Source organism: Oncorhynchus gorbuscha, linkage group LG01 (genome assembly GCF_021184085.1).
Source record: "Oncorhynchus gorbuscha isolate QuinsamMale2020 ecotype Even-year linkage group LG01, OgorEven_v1.0, whole genome shotgun sequence".
NCBI lineage: Eukaryota > Metazoa > Chordata > Actinopteri > Salmoniformes > Salmonidae > Oncorhynchus > Oncorhynchus gorbuscha.
In genome coordinates, this window is record NC_060173.1 from 34,450,239 (window position 1) to 34,472,080 (window position 21,842).

Here is a 21,842-nt window from a genome sequence, read left to right on the forward strand (position 1 = left end):
TTGCTCCAGCCATTTATGAGCCATCCTCCCCTCAGCAGCCTCCACTGATACCAAAGTTTGGCTTGACAGTCATTGAGCCAAAAAACGATGTGCCTACTCTTAATACTAGGATATTGCTTGGCTAGGATGAAAAGGCTCTGCATTTCCATGAAATACGTGATTTGGTGACAATTCTGAAGTCAGACGCATTAGCTACAGGCGACCGCCTGGCAATCTGTAGGAATAATTATCGTAAACAAACTTTTGCGTGATCCAGTTCGAACAGTTTGGGTAAATGTTTGGGTAAATATTTGGGCAATAATGATAGGGATGACAAGACGAGAACATCGACCTGAATTTTTTGTTTGTTTTTATCCCGCCCATTTACTTGGTTGCCATGGTTGAAGGTTAACTCCTACCGGGGTAGCCCGAACAATGAGCTTTGTGATTGGTTTGTATTTCTTCAGTTACCACCAAACCAATTAATGATTGGATATCCTATGTGTCTGTCATAAATGTGATCATACTCCTGTAAAATGCTAGGTTGCTTTTAGCTGTCAGTGGTGTTTTATGTCGTTTCCATCAACACCGAAAACGCGACAAGTGAGATAATTTTCAAATAAAATAAATTTTACCCCAAGAATTGAATTACATTTACGTCAATGTCAAAAGACAGTCGCCACGATGGACGACGGCGTGGCGCTGGTCAACACCGACTCGGCCCTAGAATTGGACAAGGGCAAGGCGGAGACGGGAGGGAGAGGTCTGGCAGCAACAGCTCTGGATCCTCGCATGGAGGAGGGAAAAGCAGGAATACTCCCATAACCGTTGCCTCGAAGGTAGTTAGCTCTATTTTCAAGTTATACTGTATAATACACCAGCAAAGTAAGACCGCGTTTAGCCAGCCAACAAAAATAAACCTATTTAGCTAAGGGTTTTTAGGCTGGGTTTCTGTGTAAGCACTTTGTGACATCTGCTGATGTAAAAAGGGATTTAAATACATTTCATTTGGTTGATTAATTGATCGCGCGCTAGATAGTTAGCTAACTGGGCTACTAGTGTCGCTATTCTGTAGCGTTCGTTATGTTGTCGCTAACTCCGCTCAGCTGAAACCCACGGCTATTTTTACCTAGCTAGCCAACTAAAGTAGCTAATGGTGTGTTGAGTTGCAGGCCCTTTCGGGGTTTTTATTCCTTTTGTCCAAAGTAAATAATATTTTCTTGTATCGTTATGTTAACTATACGCTACTGGTTAAACATTTTAGGATCAAGGATTATTTTTTAAAGATTTTTAACCATTTTCTACATTGTAGAATAATATTGACGACATCAAAACTATGAAATAACACATGGAATAATTTAGTAAACAAATCAAAATATGTTTGAGATTCTCCAAATAGCCACCCATTCCCTTTGACAGCTATGCACACTTTTGGCATTCTCTCAACCAGCTTCACCTGGAATGCTTTTCCTACAGTCTTGAAGGAGTTCCTACATATGCTGAGCACTTGTTGGCTGCTTTTCCTTCACTCTGTGGTCCAACTCATCCCAAACCATCTCAATTGGGTTGAGGTTGGGTGATTGTGGAGGCCAGGTCATCTGATGCAGCACTCTCCTTCTTGGTCAAATAGCCCTTATGAGCCTTGTGTGTGTTAGGTCATTGTCCTGTTGAAAAACAAATGATAGTCCCACTAAGTAAAAAAAAACCCAGATGAGATGGTGTATTGCTGCACAATACTGTGGTAGCCAAGCTGGTTAAGTGTGCCTTGAATTCTAAATAAACCACTGACAGTGTCACCAGCAAAGCACCCCCACACCATAACACCTCCCCCATGCTTTACGGTGGGAAATATACATGTGGAGATCATCCATTCACCCACACCGTGACTCACAAAGACATGGCGGTTAGAACCAAAAATCTACAATTTGGACTCCATACCAAAGGACAAATTTCCACAGGTCTAATTGTCCATTGTTCTTTTTTTTGGCACAAGCAAGTCTCTTCTTATTGGTGTCCTTTGGTAGTGGTGTCTTTGCAGTAATTCAACCATGAAGGCCTGATTCGCGCAGCCTCCTCTGATCAGTTGACATTGAGATGTGTCTGTTACTTGAACTCTGAAGCATTTATTTGGGCTGCAATTTCTGCGGCTGGTAACTCTAATGAACTTATCCTCTGCTGCAGAGAGAACTGGGTCTTCCATTCCTGAGGCAGTACTCATGAGAGCCAGTTTCATCATAGTACTTGATGTTTTTTGTTACAGCACTTGAAGAAACGTTCAAATTCCTGAATTTTCCGTGTTGACTGACCTTCATGTCTTAAAGTAATGATGGAATGTAATTTCTCTTTTTGCTTATTTGAGCTGTTCTTGCCATAATATGGACTTGGTCTTTTACCAAATAGGGCTATCTTCTGTATACCATCCCTACCTTGTCACAACACAACTGATTGGCTCAAACGCACGAAGAAGGAAAGAAAAAAAAACTTTTAACAAAGCACACCTGTTAATTGACTGCCTCATGAAGCTGGTTGAGAGAATGCCAAAAGTGTGCAAAGCTGTCAAGGCAAAGGGTGTTTTTATTTTGTTTAACGCTTTTTGGTTTCTACATGATTCCATGTTATTTCCTAGTTTTGATGTCTTCACTATTATTCTACAATGTAGAAAATAGTAAAAAATAAAGAAAAACCCTTGAATGAGTAGGTGTTCTAAAACGTTTGACTGATAGTGTAGTTGTCACAGAACAATGAGACCGACATTTCACTGGATGTATAAATGTGAAGCATCCGCTTGGCCTGTCCACTCACTACCAAAATTGGTTTTGATAGGAAGCCCAGTGTGAGAAGATGGAACAAGACAGATTTTTATGGAGCCATCGAGCTGCCGAAAAGGTTGAATGTGCGTATCCGTATCGTTTGGATCGTAAGAAAAGCCATGCATGACATGAAACAGTGAAATTAGGTCTGTAAACGTGCAAACCCTATGTTACGACTATGAATTAACATTTACACGTTCAATTATTACTTTTTCTCCCTTTACTCTGTTACAGATATTTTTTTATATGTACACTTTGTCAGAAAGTTGGCATTTGCAATGGACGTGAACTTAAAGTTGCTAGACGAAGTTAGCTTGTCAATAAATCAACTCTAGCCCAGACGTTAGTTGCTTCCGGTTTCACTTCCAAAATAAAAGCCAAGAGCTTATTTTAGAACACCATTCGATAATGACGTTCCACCAATAGTTGGCGTAGCATAGGGTTGGGCCTCCAGCAAATGACTTTGAAGATCCTTTTCTAGAATAACTGTTGAGCTGCAAAATAGAAAGTAAATATGATTTAGTCTAGGCCTTTTCCACTATCTAAATATGCCATTCTGTCGTGTTATTTAATTGCCATATAATTGCATAATTTATTTTTACAGCGGCGTGGGGATCCTGTGGGTATCATGTAAACCTAATGAATCACACTTTTTCCAGTATTTGGGAGCACGTACTGTAAGCCTTAAATTAAGCATTTTGACTGTTTTTGCAATTTCCACTCTGAATGTAGACTTGTTATAGCCATTTGTGTTGCACAACCCCATCACGCAGAGGCTATATCCATATAAATAAACGAGACAAAACAAAATATTGACTACATCTTGGCTATAACCTGTCCTGAGTGAAATAACCATGGGGTCCCAAATGGTCAAGACTATCTATAGACTATTCTTATTGCCAGATATGCTTTCCCTATAGGCCACTGCATGTGCTTATTCAACTATTTTGTTGAAAAAGTATTTAGACGCTATATTTAGAACCCTGTGAGCTAGGGTCTCTTTAAGGGGAGGCCTATAATAAGAACAGTTATAAAACACAAATCGAGTTCTAAAACTATTCTGCAAGACACCAGTAGCCAAAATTATAGCCTAAATTGCAATGCCTATAAGTTGAAGGCCTGTTTTTATTTTTTATATTTGGGTAGGCCTAAATAAAACATTGAATTATTAAAGTAATAGGCTAAAGAACTTTGGAGAATTGATGGCTAAGGATATTCTCTTTGATTTTGTTCCTATTGCAACTCAGACATATTACAGAATGGATGATATTCTCACTGACTGAACTGAAAGGAAGAAATCAAATCTAATTTTATTGGTCACATAGATGTTGATGCGAGTGTAGCGAATTGCTTGTATTTCTAATTCTGACAGTGCAGTAATATCTAACAAGTAATCTAACAATTTCCCAACAACTACCTAATACGCACAAATCTAAAGGCGTGAATGAGAATATGTACATATAAATATATTGATGAGCCATGGCCGAGCGGCAGTTAGGAAAGCTAAGGCTAGCTTTTTCAAACAGAAATTTGCATCCTGTAGTACAAACTCAAAAAAGTTCTGGGACACTGTAAATTCCATGGAGAATTAAGAACACCTCCTCCCAGCTGCCCACTGCTCTGAGGCTAGGAAACACTGTTATCACCGATAAATCCACTATAATTGAGAATTTGAATAAGCATTTCTCTTACGGCTGGCCATACTTTCCACCTGGCTACCCCTGCCCCGGTCAACTGAGTGGCACCCTCCACAGCAACCCGCCAAAGCCCCCACCATTTCTCCTTCACCCAAATCCAGATAGCTGATGTTCTGAAAGAGCTGCAAAATCTGGACCCCTACAAATCAGCAGGGCTAGACAATCTGGACCCTCTCTTTCTAAAATTATCTGCCGAAATTGTTGCAACCCCTATTACTAGGCTGTTCAACCTCTCTTTCGTATCGTCTGAGATCCCCAAAGATTGGAAAGCTGCTGCTGTCATCCCCCTCTTCAAAGGGGGTGACACTCTAGACCCAAACTGCTACAGACCTATATCAATTCTACACTGCCTTTCTAAGGTCTTCGAAAGCCAAGTTAACAGATTACTGACCATTTCGAATCCCACCATACCTTCTCCGCTATGCAATCTGGTTTCAGAGCTGGTCATGAGCGCACCTCAGCCACGCTCAAGGTCCTAAACGACATCATAACCGCCATCAATAAGAGACATTACTGTGCAGCCATATTCATTGACCTATCCAAGGCTTTTGACTCTGTCAATCACCACATTCTTATTGGCAGACTCGACCGCCTTGGTTTCTCAAATGATTGCCTCGCCTGGTTCACCAACTACTTCTCTGATAGAGTTCAGTGTGTCAAATCGGAGGGGCTGTTGTTCGGACCTCTGGCAGTCTCTATGGGGGTGCCACAGGGTTCAATTCTCGGGCCGACTCTCTTCTCTGAATACATCAATGACGTCGCTCTTGCTGCTGGTGATTATCTGATCCACCTCTACGCAGACGACACCATTATGTATACTTCTGGGGCCTTCTTTGGTTGGACACTGTGTTATCTAACCTCCAGACGAGCTTCAATGCCATACAACTCTCCTTCCGTGGCCTCCAACTGCTCTTAAATGCAAGTAAAACTAAATGCATGCTATTCAATCGATCAGTGCCCGCACCTGCCCACCTGTCCAGCATCACTACTCTGGACGGCTCTGACTATGTGGACTACAAATACCTAGGTGTCTGGTTAGACTGTAAACTCTCCTTCCAGACTCACATTAAGCATCTCCAATCCAAAATCAAATCTAGAATTGGCTTCCTGTATCACAACAAAACATCCTTCACTCATGCTGCCAAACATGCCCTCGTAAAACTGACTATCCTATCGATCCTCGACTTTGGCGATGTCATCTATAAAATAGCCTCCAACACTTTACTCAACAAATTGGATGCAGTCTATCACAGTGCCATCTGTTTTGTCACCAAAGCCCCATACACTACCCACCACTGCGACCTGTATGTTCTTGTTGGTTGGGCCTCGCTTCATACTCGTCGCCAAACCCACTGGCTCCAGGTCATCTATAAGTATTTGCTTTGTAAAGCCCCGTATTATCTCAGCTCACTGGTCACCATAGCATCACCTGCCTGTAGCACGCGCTCCAGCAGGTATATCCCACTGGTCACCCCTAAAGCCAATTCCTTCTTTGGTCGCCTTTCTTTCCAGTTCTATGCTGCCAATGACTGGAATGAACTGCAAAAATCATTGAAGCTGGAGACTCATATCTCCCTCACTAGCTTTAAGCACCAGCTGTCAGAGCAGCTCACAGGTCATTGCACCATAGCCCATCTGTAAACAGCCCATCTATCTACCTCATCCCCCTACTGTATTTATTTATTTATCTTGCTCCTTTGCAACCCAGTATCTCTACTTGCACATTCATCTTCTGTACATCTACGATTCCAGTGTTTAATTGCTATGTTGTAATTAATTTGCCGCCATGGACAATTTATTGCCTTAACTCCCTTACCTTACCTAATTTGCTCTCACTGTGTATATACTTTTTTGTTTTCTTTTTTTTCTACTGTATTATTGACTGTTTAGTTTATTCCATGTGTAACTCTGTGTTGTTGTAAGTGTCTAATTGCTATGCTTTATCCTGGCCAAGTCACAGTTGCAAATGAGAACTTGTTCTCAACTAGCCTACCTGATTAAATAAAGGTTAAATAAAGAAAAGAAAATAGGCAAGGTGCAATAGATTATATAAAATACAGTATATGTAAGAAATGTAAACATTATTAAAGTGCCATTATTTAGTGGCATTGTATAAAGTGATTAGTGATCCAGTTATTTAAGTGACCAGTGATTGGGTCTCAATGTAAGCAGCAGCCTCTCTGACTTAGTGATTGTTGTTTAGCAGTCTGATGGCCTTGAGATAGAAGCTGTTTTTCAGTCTCAACTTTGATGCACCTATACTGATTTCACCTTCTGGATGGTAGCGGTGTGAACAGGCAGTGGCTCAGGTGGTTCTTGTCCTTGATGGTCTTTTTGGCCTTCCTGTGACATCGGGTGCTGTAGGTGTCATAGAGGGCAGGTAGTTTGCCCCCGGTGATGTGTTGTGCAGACCAAACCACCCTCTGGAGAGCCTTGCGGTTGAGGGCGGTGAAGTTGCCGTACCAGGCGGTGATACAGCCCAACAGGATACTCTTGATTGTGCATCTCTAACAGCTTGTCAGGGTTTTAGGCGACAAGCCACATTTCTTCAGCCTCCTGAGATTGAAGAGGCTCTGTTGTGCCTTTTTCACCACACTGTCTGTGTGGGTAGACCATTTCAGTTTGTCTGTAATGTGTACGCCGAGGAAACTTAAACTTTCCATCTTCTCCACTGCTGACCCTTCGATGTGGATAGGGGGGTACTCCCTCTGCTGTTTCCTGAAGTCCACGATCATCCTTAGTTTTGTTGATGTTGAGTGAGAGGTTGTTTTTCCTGACACCATACTCCGAGTGCCCTCACCACCCCTGTAGGCTGTCTCGTCGTTGTTGGTAATCAAGCCCACTCCTGTTGTGTCGTCTGCAAACTTGATGATTGAGTTGGAGGCGGGCATGACCACGCAGTCGTAGGTGAACAGAGAGTACAGGAGGAGGCTGAGCATGCACCCATATGGGGCCCTAGTATTAAGGGTCAGCGAAGTGGAGATATTGTTTCCTACCTTCACCACCCGGGACAACCTGTCCAGGACCTAATTGCACAGGGCGGGGTTGAGACCCAGGGCCTCCAGCTGGATGATGAGCTTGCATGGTACTATGGTGTTAAATGCTGAGCTGTAGTTAATGAACAGCATTCTTACATAGGTATTCCTCTTGTCCAGATTGGATAGGGCAGTGTGGTGACAATTGCATCGTCTGTGGATGTAATTAAACGTTCAAATATATTGGAATGCTGAGTTGCACGCATCATGCATGCGCTACACTTGATTTGGCTAGTAGGTAAATAGGCTTACATTAGGGTACAATGACTGGATGGCTGTATGCCTCCAGAAGGGCATCTTCTGAGGCTGAGGGGTGCTTTTAATAATAATATAATATATGCCATTTAGCAGACGCTTTTATCCAAAGTGACTTACCGAAGCTGCATGGTGCTGCATGGAGATCATAAGCTCTTCAACTGGGCAGCAGTGTCGTGGCATAATTGCCATATAATTGCATAATTAGACCACTGCAACAGAGTTGGTTTGAAATGTGGGAATAAGTTTATGCCCGATTTAGCCTACATTTAAGCTCTCCTTTGAAGTCCATATATTCAAGACCCTATTCATATAAATTATTTTAAATTCATATTAACCCCTCCTACAGAATATGCTTTGGCAAGATTTTGAGTGATTAAATCAATGTCAAAATATTCTGTCAAAATATTTTGAGTGGCAAAGACTCCAATGGGCATACATAATTCACAGATTCACCAAACATCTGCTATTATTATGTTTCATTATTCCTGGTATATACTACTGGTTATGATATGCAGACAGAGCCCAGAGAATGGGATGGTGCAATAATGAATTAGTCATATGTTACTGACCGCTTTGATTCGGTCTTATGTAGCAAAATTTGTAATTATTTTTTATATTCGATAAAAGCAGAGACAGGGCTACAACATTGTATATCATACACTGCATTTGAGGGACAATGGGAAAGTAATTCTGCTTTGAAAGTTGATAAACTTGTAACCCCACTTTTGACAAAATGGGCCTTGAATCATTTTGGTACACCTGCTGGCAAGCTCTTCTTTGTCTACACCCATTCAGCATTGTTCACACCCTCTTAAGCCAGTCCCACCCATCTCTTTATGGATTCACAAGTGAGGTAATGTGCTAAACAGTGAGTAGTGTAGTAAAGATTAAGTGTAAAAGTAGTAGCCTACATTAAGGAACAATTCAAGGTAAACAAAGTGTCCGGATACAAATATTTAATAAATATTAATGACTCTTACCCAGACACACTTGTTTAAATTGATGGGTCATGTGAAAGAAATGCTATAACCCCCAGCCACATCTTGCTAAGTGGATGGGTCTCTACAGAAGGTGTAAACTGTACAGCGAAATGGTTACTTGCATAGTAGCAAAATCAAAAATAATGTCAATATAAAAATGTGTCAATACCAGTAGAGAGAGAACATAATATACAGTATGTACAAGAACAATAACCATATTAGTGATACCGGTGATATATTAGGTAGTTATATGCATACAGTAAGGGGTAAAGTGGCTGAGCAGCAGGATAAAAAAAAATGGTAGCAGCAACGTGTGTGTGTGTGTGTTTGGAGAGAGTTGTGAATAAAAGTTAGTTAATTTAAAGAGCATTGTGGGTCCAACCCCAAGAAGTTCTTGAAAACAGTTAAAGACCTGGAGAATAAACCCTCCTCACAGATGCCCATGTCCCTTAACTTAGGGATCCCTAAGTGCGAATCATGCTCGAATCCCGCTAGCGGGATTGATTTGACAATATCCAGTGAAATTGCAGTGCGCCAAATTCAAGCTACAGAAATATCAATATTCAACATTCACGAAAATATAAGTGTAATGCATCAAAATAAAGCTTAACTTCTTGTTAATCCAGCCGCTGTGTCAGATTTCAAAAAGGCTTTATGGTGAAAGCAGACCGTGCGATTATCTGAGGACAGCGCCCCGCATACAAACACACGAGAAAAAAAAATTCAACCAGGCAGGTGCGACACAAAAGGCAGAAATAGCCATACCTTTGAAGATCTTTTTTTCAATCTGAAATGTTTCAGTGACACAATGAATGGTCGTTTTGTTCGATAAATTCCTTTATATCCCAAATATGTCCATTTTATTTGGGGTTTGATTCAGAAATACACCGGTTCCAACATGACTACAAAGTATCTAATAACTTACCTGTAAACTTGGTCCAAACATTTCAAACAACGTTCCTAATCCAACCTCAGGTATCCTAAAATGTAAATAACCAATAAAATTTAAGACTGAATAAACTGTTTCTAATACCGGAACGCAACAAATGCACACAACAAATGACTAAAGCCCTTCAGAGTGACACCTACAAAGAACAGCCCTACTTCTTCATTTCTCAAAAGAAAAACATCGATCGATTTCTAAAGACTGTTGACATCTAGTGGAAGCCATAGGAACTGCAAGCAAATTCCTATTAAAAAGAGCTTCCCATAGAAACCTAAAAGAAAACACATTGACCTCATGGATTGTGCTTGGGGTTTCGACTGCTAAATAAGTTCTGTTAGACCCACATAAATTATTCAAACAGTTTTAGAAACGTCAGAGTGTTTTCTATCCAAATCGACTAATAATATGCAAATCCTAGCTTCTGGGCCTGAGTAGCAGGCAGTTTACTTTGGGCACGCTTTTCATCTGGACATCAAAATACTGCCCCCTAGCCTAAAGAAGTTTTAACCAGGTAGGCCAGTTGAGAACAAGTTCTCATTTACAACTGCGACTTGGCCAAGATAGAGCAAACCAGTGCGACACAAACAACAGTTACACATAGGGTAAAAAAACGTACAGTCAGAAACACAATAGAAAAGTCTATGTATAGTGTGTGCAAATGTAGTAAGATTAGGGAGGTAAGGCAATAAATAGGCCATAGTGGCGAAATAATGACAATTTAGCAATTAAACATTGTAGTGATATATGTGCAGATTATGATGTGTAGGAGGGATACTGGGGTGAAAAATAGCAAAAATAAATAACAATATGGGGATGAGGTAGTTGGGTGGGCTATTTAAAGATGAGCTATGTACAGGTGCAATGATCGGTAAGCTTTTCTGACAGCTGATGCTTAAAGTTAGTGAGGGAGATATGAGTCTCCAGCTTCAGTGATATTTGCAATTCATTCCAGTCATTGGCAGCTGATAACTGGAAGGAAAGGCAGCCAAATGAGGAGTTGGCTTTGGGGGGTGACCAGTGAAATATACCTGCTGGAGCGCGTTCTACGGGTGGGTGCTGCTATGGTGACCAGTGAGCTGAGATAATGCGGGGCTTTCCCTAGCAAAGACTTATAGATGACCTGGAGCCAGTGGGTTTGGCGACGAGTATGAAGCGAGGGCCAGCCAAAGAGAACATACAGGTCGCAGTGGTGGGTAGTTTTTGGAGCTTTGGTGACAAAACGGATGGCACTGTGATAGACTATATCCAATTAGCTGAGTAGAGTGTTGGAGGCTATTTTGTAAAAGACATGGCCGAAGTCAAAGATCGGTTGGATAGTCAGTTTTACGAGGGTATATTTGGCAGCATGAGTGAAGGATGCTTTGTTGCAAAATAGTATTGCTGAACAGTATTGTCTTTTATCGATGGCTGCTATGATATCGTTTAGGACCTTGAGCGTGACTGAGGTGCACCCATGACCAACTCGGAAACCAGATTGCAAAGCGTAGAAGGTACGGTGGGATTCGAAATGGTCGGTGATTTGTTTGTTAACTTGGCTTTCGAAGAGTTTAGAAAGGCAGGGTAGGATAGATATAGGTCTGTAACAGTTTGGGTCTGGAGTGTCACCCCCTTTGAAGAGGGGGATGAATGCGGCAGCTTTCCAATCTTTAGGGATCTCGGACGATATGAAAGAGATATTGAACAGGCTAGTAATAGGGGTTGCAACAATTTCAGCGGATAATTTTCGAGAGGGTCCAGATTTTCTAGCCCAGCTAATTTGTAGGGGTCCAGATTTTGCAGCTCTTTCAGAACAACAGCTAAGATTTGGGTGAAGGAGAAATGGGGGGGAGGGGGCTTGGGCAAGTTGCTGTTGGCGGTGCAGAGCTGTTGACCGGGGCAGGGGTAGCCAGGTGGAAAGCATGGCCAGCTGTAGAAAACTGCTTATTGAAATTCTCGATTATTGTAGATTTATCGGTGGTGACAGTGTTTCCTAGCCTCAGTGCAGTGGGCAGAACTTTTTGGAGTTTGTGTTACAGGATGCAAATTTCTGTTTGAAAAACCTAGCCTTACCTTTCCTAACTGCCTGTTTATATTGGTTCCTAACTTCCCTGAAATGTTGCATATCGCGGGGGCTATTCGATGCTAATGCAGTACGCCACAGGATGTTTTTGTGCTGTTCAAGGGCAGTCAGGTCTGGAGTGAACCAGGGGCTATATCTGTTCTACATTTTTTGAATGGGGCACACTTATTTAAGATGGTGATGAAAGCACTTTTAAAGAATAACCAGGCATCCTCTACTGACAGAATGAGGTCAATATCATTCCAGGATTCCCGGGCCAGGTCGATTAGAAAGGCCTGCTCGCTGAAGTGTTTTAGGGAGCGTTTGACAGTGATAAGGATTGGTCGTTTGACCACGGACCCATTACGGACGCAGGCAATGAGGCAGTGATTGCTGAGATCCTGGTTGAAGACAGCAGAGGTGTATTTAGAGGGCAGGTTGGTCAGGATGTTATCTATGAGGGTGCCCATGTTTACGGATTTAGGGTTATACCTGGTAGGTTCCATGATAATTTGTGTGAGATTGAGGGCATCTAGCTTAGATTGTAGGACGGCCGGGGTGTTAAGCATATCCCAGTTTAGGTCACCTAACAGTACGAACTCTGAAGATAGCTGGGGGTAAATTAATTCACATATGGTGGGGCTGAGGGGGATCTATAACAAGCGGCAACAGTGATATTTATTTCTGGAAAGGTGATTATTTTTTAATTTATTTTTTAAAGTAGAAGCTCAAATTGTTTGGGCACAGAACTGGATAGCATGACAGAACTCGAAAGGCTATCTCTGCAGTAGATTGCAACTCCCCCCCTTTGACAGTTTTATTTTGGCAGAACATTTTGTAATTGGGAATGGAATTTTCAGAATTTTTGGTGGCCTTGCTATGCCATGATTCAGACACGGCTAGGACATCAGGGTTGGCGGAGGGCTTGCAAACCATTACAGACTACAAAGGGAAGGACAGCCGAGAGCTGCCCAGTGACATGAGCCTGTCAGATGAGCTAAACTACTTCTATGCTCGCTTTGAAACAAATAACACTGAAACATGCATGAGAGCACCAGCTGTTCCGGAAGACTGTGTGATCACGCTCTCCACAGCCGACGTGAGTAAGACCTTTAAACAGGTCAACATTCACAAGGCCGCACAGCCATTTGCATACCGATTCACAGATGATGCAATCTCTATTGCACTCCACACTGCCCTTTCCCACCTGGACTAAAGGAACACCTACAGTTGAAGTCGGAAGTTTACATACTCGTTTTTCAACCACTCCACAAATTTCTTTTTGACACTATAGTTTTGGCAAGTCGGTTAGGACATCTACTTTGTACATGAGACAAGTAATTCTTCCAACAATTGTTTACGGACAGTATAATTCACTGTATCACAATTCCAGTGGTCAGAAGTTTACAAACACTAAGTTGGCTGTGCTTTTAAACAGCTTGGAAAATTCCCGAAAATGATGTCATGGCTTTAGAAACTTCTGATAGGCTAATTGACATATTTTGAGTCAATTGGAGTTGTGGATGTATTTCAATGAGTACCTTCAAACTCAGTGCCTCTTTGCTTGACATCATGGGAAAATCAAAAGAAATCAGCCAGGACTTCAGAAAAAAAATGGTAGACCTCCACAAGTCTGGTTCATCCTTGGGAGCAATTTCAGAACGCCTGAAGGTACCACGTTCATTTGTACAAACAATAGTACGCAAGTATAAACACCATGGGACCACACAGCCATCATACTGCTCAGGAAGGAGACACGTTCTGTGTCCTACAGACAAACGTACCTTGGTGCGGAAAGTGCAAATCAACCCCAGAACAACTGCAAAGGACCTTGTGAAGATGCTGGAGGAAATGGGTACAAAATATCTATATCCACAGTAAAATGAGTCCTTTATCTACATAAGCTGAAAGGCCGCTCAGCAAGGATGAAGCCACGGTTTGCAACTGCACATAGGACCAAGATCATACTTTTTGGAGAAATGTCCTCTGGTCTGATGAAACAAAAATAGAACTGTTTGGCCATAATGACCATCCTTATGTTTGGAGGTTAAAGGGGGAGGCTTGCAAGTTGAAGAACACCATCCCAACCGTGAAGCACGGGGGTGGCAGCAGCATGTGGGGATGCTTTGCTGCAGGAGGGACTGGTGCACTTCACAAAATAGATGGCATCATGATGAAAGGAAATTATGTGGCTGTATTGAAGCAACATCTCAAGACATCAGTCAGGATGTTAAAGCTTGGTCGCAAATGGGTCTTCCAAATGGACATTGACCCCAAGCATACTTCCAAAGTTGTGCAAAATGGCTTAAGGACAACGGTCAAGGTATTGGAGTGGCCATCAAAAAGCCCTGACCTCAATCCTTTTAGAAAATTTGTGGGCAGAACTGAAAAAGCATGTGTGAGAAAGGAGGCCTACAAACCTGACTCGGTTACACCAGCTATGTCAGGAGGAATGGGCCAAAATTCACCCAACTATTGTGGGATGCTTGTGGGAAGGCTACCCAAAAGGTTTGACCCAAATTAAACCATTTTAAAGGCAATGCTACCAAATACTAATTGAGTGTATGTAAACTTCTGACCCACTGGGAATGTGATGAAAGACATAAAAGCTGAAATAAATCATTCCCTCTACTACTATTATTCTGACATTTCACATTCTTCCAATAAAGTGGTGATCCTAACTGATCTAAGACAAGACAGGGAATTTTTACTAGGATTAAATGTCAGGAATTGTGAAACCTGAGTTTAAATATATTTGGTGAAGGTGTATGTAAACATCCGACTTCAGCTGTACATGTCTAAACAAAATATCCCAAGAGATGCTGTTAGCGAGCTATCTGACATTAGGTTGCTGGTTCGCTAGCTAACATTATGTCACCCCTTGATTTTATGAATGTGAAATGTGAGATTAATAGTATACATTTTTTTTATTTGATTAAAAAAAAAAACATTTTGGGGTGAGATGAACCTGCCAAAACTCTGAAAGGTATTATTCTACTTCAGAATTGTGACACACTATTGTTTCAAGCCTAAGATGTTAGTCCGTTATCGTAACATGGTGTTTGAATGTTCATAGATGAAATTTCACATTTTACGTTTCAGGTTTTACACATGGCTTTTCTTACGATCCTAACAATATGTGTGTTCAACCTTTTTGCAGCTGTTTGGCTCCATAGATTTTGGCCGGCATTGTCTGCTGACATAATATGGCAGAACATTGTCTGCTGACATAATATGCCAGTTGATAAAATTAAAACAGTCAAATACTTCACTCTGTAGTGTTATGTCAGTCATTAGGAAAAAACGTATTTCACTGGAGCTGTGGATGTACTTTCTAAACATGGTTGTGCTCGGGTTATTGCTCCGACATAAAGTAAATATTCTTAATAGATCCTGTTTAGCCATACTTCCATCGCTAAGGGTTGATTTTTAGGCATTGCATTGTTTTCTATAAGAATCCCTGCTCACACTAAATATATTGTTGCATACCTCATTTGTTTGTAGCAAAGCTTATTTTGAGACTCTTACTCATTTGGCACAAAGTTGCAGGTGGCCCATGTGGGTTTGTGTTTGTCCTCCGGCCTTGAATGATTCATTGCAGGCAGACCATGTGGGTTTGTGCTTTTCCTCCAGCCTTGTATGATTCATCCACTGCCAAGTCCAATCGGATGCTGCTTAGCCTCAGCCTCTCTGGCTAATGCAGGCTTACATTAGCACACTCCTTGAGCCTGCAGCTACACTCATTTCTGGCAGTGGAGGACAGGGGCTGAGTGGCAGGCCTGTGAGATGAGAGGAGCTGTAAACACAGGAAGCAGAGGAAAGGAGAGGAGACCCGGGTGAGTGGCAGGAAGGCAGACGGACAGCAGCAGCAGTGGTCTGCAGCACAAGCCCAGGAGCTGGATGCTAGCTCAGCCCTGATTACAAACGGAGCAGAAAGGATTGACAGCCCACTAAGCACCTGGCTGTCTCAATCACCAGTTGTGGTGAAGTTGACACAGCTGGGCAAGTTGCTATAGAAGTGCTAGCTACACACGGTCTATTTTGATCCTTCTGTCAGATGATGATGTCACCTATCACAAGTGGCAATGCTGGGGAAACAGGTTGGCTGAAGTTGGCTGAAGTGGCCTGCAAAAGTATGTCAGGGGTGGATAAGGACGAGGAACCTGCTTACAGACTCTACTTCTATTCTGTATGTATTTTTTAAGCCATCTTTCTTTCTCTCTCTTCAATCCCCCACTCGTTCTGCATGTGTCTGTTTGTAAACCTTCTTTATAAAATTGTAACTCTTTTAAAACTACACCAAGCTCTTTCCTGTGTGCATGTAGAGGCTGTCTGTGACCGAGTTGCATAACAAGACTGTGTATTCTCCATTTTAAATGGAGAAGTGCTGAAATAAACAACCTGCACTGTCTACCATAGTCAAGGCCAGGTGGCAGGTGGCAGCAGCTGATTAAGTGGATCAGGAGAGCCTTTCCATAAGCCTTGCCTACCTCATGTTGTACAGCTAGGAGTCAGTCAAGATAGGCTTCCCTTCATGTCAAGAGTCATCTGTGATAAGATGGCTGCCAATCCCATGAAATGGTGTTAATATTTACTGTCAGCTGGGCGACGCATTTGCTATGATGGTAACGTAGCTTGCTAGTTGTTCATTTCAGTGGGATTTGGCTAATCTGTTTGATGTGCAGCCTAGGGATGTTGGTGCTTGATCCTATTGTCCTTTGCTTCCTATGCTTTTCTGGTAAGAGAATGAAGCTGGGCATTTCCATCTAAAAGGACCCATGAGCACCAACATAGAATCATGTCAAATTGGGTCTCAAATAAAAGCAAGGAGTGTAGGCTTGGGTGGTATACCGGGTATTTGGAAATGGCCACGATGGTTTTTCAATACCGTCAATGCTGTTGAAACTATTTCTTTGAAGTTTTTTTATAGATTTTTATATTTGTAACTGCTTTTTAAATAAATACCTGCAGTCAACTTGTACAATACATAAGGAGATAAAGCAGATCGCGTTCTTCATTTCACCTGTCACATTGTTTTACATTATGAAGCATTTGTAGTTCCCCAGAACAGGTGAGCCAGTCATGTGTTTGTTTGTAAGTAGCACAATGGGAGAAAGTGGGAGCAAATCAAATTTAATTTGTCACATGCGCTGACTAGAACCTTACTGTGAATTGCTTACTTACAAGCCCTTAACCAACAATGCAATTTTACGAAAATCTGAGTTAAGAAACTATTTACTAAAGAAAGGTAGGGGTAAAGTGACTATACATAGATAATAAACCGTGACTAGCAGCAGTGTAAAATAGTAAAAAAGTGCAAATAGTCCAGGTAGCCATTTGATTAATTGATCAGCAGTCTTTTGGCTTGGGGGTAGAAGCTGCTAAGGAGTCTTTTGGACCTAGACTTTCGCTTGCCATGCGGTAACAGAGAGAACAGTCTAATACTTGGGTGGCTGGTGTCATTGACAATTTGGGGGCCTTCCTCTCATACTGCCTAGTATAGAGGTCCTGTATGGCAGGAAGCTTGATGTACTCGGCCATACGCACTACCTTCTGTAGCAGATGCAGAGCAGTTGCTCAGTTGCCCGTTCAGGATGCTCTTGATGGTGCAGCTGTAGAACTTTCTGAGCGTCTGTGAACACATGACAAATATTTTTAGTCTCCTTAGGGGGAATAGGCGTTCTCGTGCTCTCTCCATGACAGGCTTGGCCTTAAACTGCCTTAATTTGGAAGGGTAGCAGCTAATGGGGATCCCTAATTAATACAAATACTACAGCCCCGTTGACGTGAATGAGGGTGTGTTTGCCCTCCTTTTCCTGTCGTCCACAATCATCTCCTTTTGTCTTGCTCACGTTGCGGTCAGGTTGTTGTCCTGGCACCACACTGCCAGTTCTTTGACCTCCTCATATAGGCTGTCTCATCGTTGTTGGCGATCAGGCCTACCACCATTGTGCCTTCAGCAGACTTAATGATTGTGTTTGAGTCGTGCTTGGCCACGCAGTCGTGGGTGAACAGAGAGTACAGGAGGGGACTAAGCACGCATCCCTGAGGGGCCCCCCGTGTTGACGATCAGTGTGGCAGATGTATTGTTATTTACCCTTACCACCTGTGGGCGGCCTGTCAGGAAGTCCAGGATCCAGTTGCAGAGGGACATGTTTGTTCCCAGGGTCTTTAGCTTAGTGATGAGCTTTATGGGGACAATGGTGTTGACTACAGCTCCCCTCCGGTGCAGAGAGTGATCAGGGGCATTCAACTATAGTTGTCCTCCACTGAAAATAACTTAGTGCAACACAATTGGCAGGAAATTAGCTTAGAATGAATTTTTTTTTTTGTTGCAAAAACAATGCAAGGCCATCATATTTCTGTTTTTCACTGAAAGAATGTAGCCAGCTCCTAATTTTTTGCTTGCGTTTTACCAGAGAAAAGTAGGCTACACCGAAAGGTAGCTACAGCAAGACCCCCCCCCCCCAGGGTGAGGGAGACAGCTCTCACATTTTTCAACATGTTTTTTTTTTTTTACAAAAGGATAGATTTGGAGTTAGATAAACTTAGATTTTTCTCGTCAGGGACATATGCAGGATGCTACCCTTAACAGCATGGCCTTCGTTACAGATCCAAACTCCAAACCTACAACCCAATTTTGACCAAAATTAACCACATTGATTATTGCTACGAAGGTTTCCTTTTAATAAGCCATACAGAGGTTTGTTTGCTAGAGCACCCTACCATCAGAGACATGAGGACACTATCCAACCTGGAACTGAGCTGCCAGACTTGCAAGGACAGACCAGAGACAACTTCAATTAGCATTGAGGTGTGAAGTAAAAGGTGTTGAGGCCTTTGGGCCCAATAAGTGGCCGGAGTCTGTGAAGCCCCCCTCCTGCTGTTCAAAGACTGGCATTTTCTACAAGAAATTCACCTCCAGAAATAAAAGCTTCTCCCAAGTGGGTGTGACACCTACTCCCGTTGCCTGCTGCAGTGCTGCTTGGATTCCACCTGGCGATCTGTTCACCATCTGCACTGTCTGATACAGGTACCCCCATCACACCCCCCCCCCCCCCCCACTCTCCCGAGCTTTTGCTTGCCTCCAGCACACACACACGGTTGGGGCGAGTGTCTCTGAACTTTATGGTGGAAATTACAAGATTATGTTATAATTTTATTGCATCAAATGGTTGTTTTATGCAACAGAATAGAGGATTCTTAACTATTGTTTTTGTGTTCTACTGTGGATGGGTCTCTGGGAGAACACTGAAAGGAGATTTATGATTATTTTGGGTGATAACCTAAAGAGACCGCCTTCCAGAGCGTGAGTTAATATTTCTGTTCTATATGATACCAGGGAGCGATGACCCCAGGGCCAGACCCTGGTCAGTACACAAAGATAACTGTTTCTACAGCAGATACTTTAATTCACAGCAGACCGTATCTTCCATACAAATCTTAACCTTGTGACCCATTCTATATATCTGTTGTTCGTCATGTAGGTTTTAGCTATAAAAGACCTTGGTACTTTTGTCTCGTGGCTCTCAATGAATCATCTGAGGGTGATTCGTCAACCAGCCATCATTATCGTATAGCACTCAATTGATTCACTTTATATGTGTGTGTTGTATTGACCTGCTCCCTTATTAATAAGTTATTAAAGATTTAGTTTAAGTATTACTCTGACTTGTGTGATAAGTTTATCTCCTCATTTGATAGTAAAGAAATGAACCACCACAACTTACAATGGCTAGCTCCAAGTCGTTATATATTTAATTTTCTTTCTTGTGCATTTTGATATTTGCTTCATGACTCTTACATGCTTTGTTGACTACAAACTTTCTTTATCCAACCGTGGGACAGACTGTTTGTTCCCACACTCGGGACTCTGGCTCTTTATTGGTTACACAGACTTTTGGCCTCCCGTCCTATTCTAACCACCTCTCGCCGGCTTTGTATTCATGTTACCTGATGAAATTGCTGTACAATATGATCTTGTTGCCATCTAATTCACTTCCAAATGTCATATATCAACACCGCAGAGCTCTCCCTGTTATCTGCCGTGCCTTGATTATATTACTGCTGATGATATCTGGAAATGTGCATGTACACCCTGGCCCATCTACTGTTTGCTAATTCTACTGTCCCAATTCCGATTTATGCTCTGATATCTGCGTCACTGTTTTCTTGCTCTCGCAAAAGCCTGGGTTTTCTACACATTAACCAGTGTCCGAAATTAACTTTTTGGCTCACCTGCCAATGGGACTGGTAGATTAATAAATCCACCAGCCAAGCATATTTTTTACCAGACAAAATAATAAATAGCCTTTTTGTGTAATATAAACATTATTTTAAGTAAGTTTCATTGAGATAATAAGGTATTCTGTTGAATACAAACTTAAAGAAGAGGCCAGGGCAAAATTTGAAACAAAAATTATTTTAATATATTGGTCAATGGTTAATCAAATCAAAATTATTTATAGAGCACATTTAAAAAAAACTGTAGTTGACCAAAAGTGCTGTACAGAGTGCAAAAATGCCAAACAGTGGGCACACAATGAAATGAACAATACCGATCAGATACAATGAATAAGAGCACATAGAAGTCAAAACCACCCATACGGAATGCAACATGACTGTAATGGTAAAAGAAATGGCATATATTATTATTATTATTATTAGAAGTCAAAACAGGGCAACAGCAATGGTAAGATAGTTATGAGAAGTTCAGTGGACATAGAACTGGTGCTTTTTTGATACAAAGGGGAAACAGGGGAAGCAGATCTACAAATCCTTTGATTTGAGTAGAAATACCCTTATAAAATATAGGTAAAATAGAGACTTATCACATGCTGGTTAATTTTGACTGTGGCTAGATTTCATTTCCCAGCTTGAATTACAACGGAATAATTCTCAAAATTCTACTGAAGTACAGTATTTGCTATTAAATGTACTCAAGGATCAAACATAAGTACATTTAGAATCAGATGCTTAATAATAATTTGAATCAACTTAAACCTCATCAGTCTCCTCACTCTCTACCGCAATCACCCTCTTTGCACGGTCCATGAAGTCTGGCCTCCTGATAAGAGTCCTGTGCCACATCATCACAGCTTTTTACTAGTTCATACTCCCTGATCTCTGGAGAGGACAGCTGGACCATGAGGAGGTCTGACAGTGTGTGAGACTTTAGGTTGGACCGCCAATCAGTTTTCACCTGTATTAAATGGTATTAAAACCTCTTTCACATTCAGCTGTGGAGGCAGGGAAGAACAGGACCAGGTCAACCAATCCCAGCAAGTCAGGGCAGGAATGCTGATGGCTCCTGTTGACACGAAACCAGGACATCTTCTGCTGGGACTGAGGCTCTTGGTACATCAGCACCTTCAGGACAGTCCACTGGTCAGGGATCCTTTCAACATGGATGCCAGAGGTCTCCAGGACAGGCTTGAAATGGTCCACCAGGGTTTTCAGTTCAGTGTCACCAAAATCTAGAATAATTGTATACATTACAACAAGCATCATGCAGTTTTAATTCTCAAACTATAAACATTTTGCTCAGGTGTGTTAGTGTGTCATGCAGGAAGCCACAGAAGCAGATATCAACAGCCTCCCTCTTAGTACTGCAGTATTTCCTGGCCTTGGCCTGCTTTACACCTCAGACATGTTAGGCATCAGCAGATTGAATCTGAAATGCATAAAGAACAAAGATTGCAACTGTGTTTGTTGTCATTTACTGAAATATGATGACTTTTGGAGTACTTGGCATAGCAATCTAGACAAGCCCCTGTTAACATGTGCTTGTCAAGCCCCTGTTAACATCACAGGAAGTGGTCCAGTGCAAGCAATAGGTGTCCTGCCAATTCTGGTGGGCACCAGTGGTGTGTGCCCAAGAGCCTGGAAGCTGTTTACCAGGTTTGTCCTGTTCAGTGGACTGGTCTGGTAGGTGTAGAGTATACTGAGGTCTTCTAGTTTCTGAAACTTCACGTTGGACCGGATGGCATCAGAAAAGGTCAGTTCATGGCGGTGTGCCATACTGTGGATGCCGATTTGATTAATGCCCTGTCCCCCTTCAGCCGGCTGACCACACCATTCTTGGTTCCGGTCATCACAG

The 21,842-nt window shown here is 42.1% G+C and overlaps 1 protein-coding gene across 3 annotated transcripts in view; it reads left to right on the forward strand.

Annotated features, from left to right (window-relative positions):
* Nucleotides 1–488: 488 nt before the first annotated feature.
* Nucleotides 489–21,842, forward strand: part of scaper (S-phase cyclin A-associated protein in the ER) — a 143,588-nt gene continuing 122,234 nt past the window's right edge. Inside the window, exon 1 of one of the 3 annotated variants that reach the window (XM_046351197.1) lies at nt 489–818. In XM_046351197.1, the coding sequence (XP_046207153.1) occupies nt 642–818 (177 nt within the window). In that variant the 5' untranslated portion in view covers nt 489–641. Of the gene's footprint in view, nt 819–15,502; nt 15,933–21,842 lie in introns of those variants that run through there. The other 2 variants (XM_046351206.1, XM_046351216.1) reach the window with 2 other exon arrangements.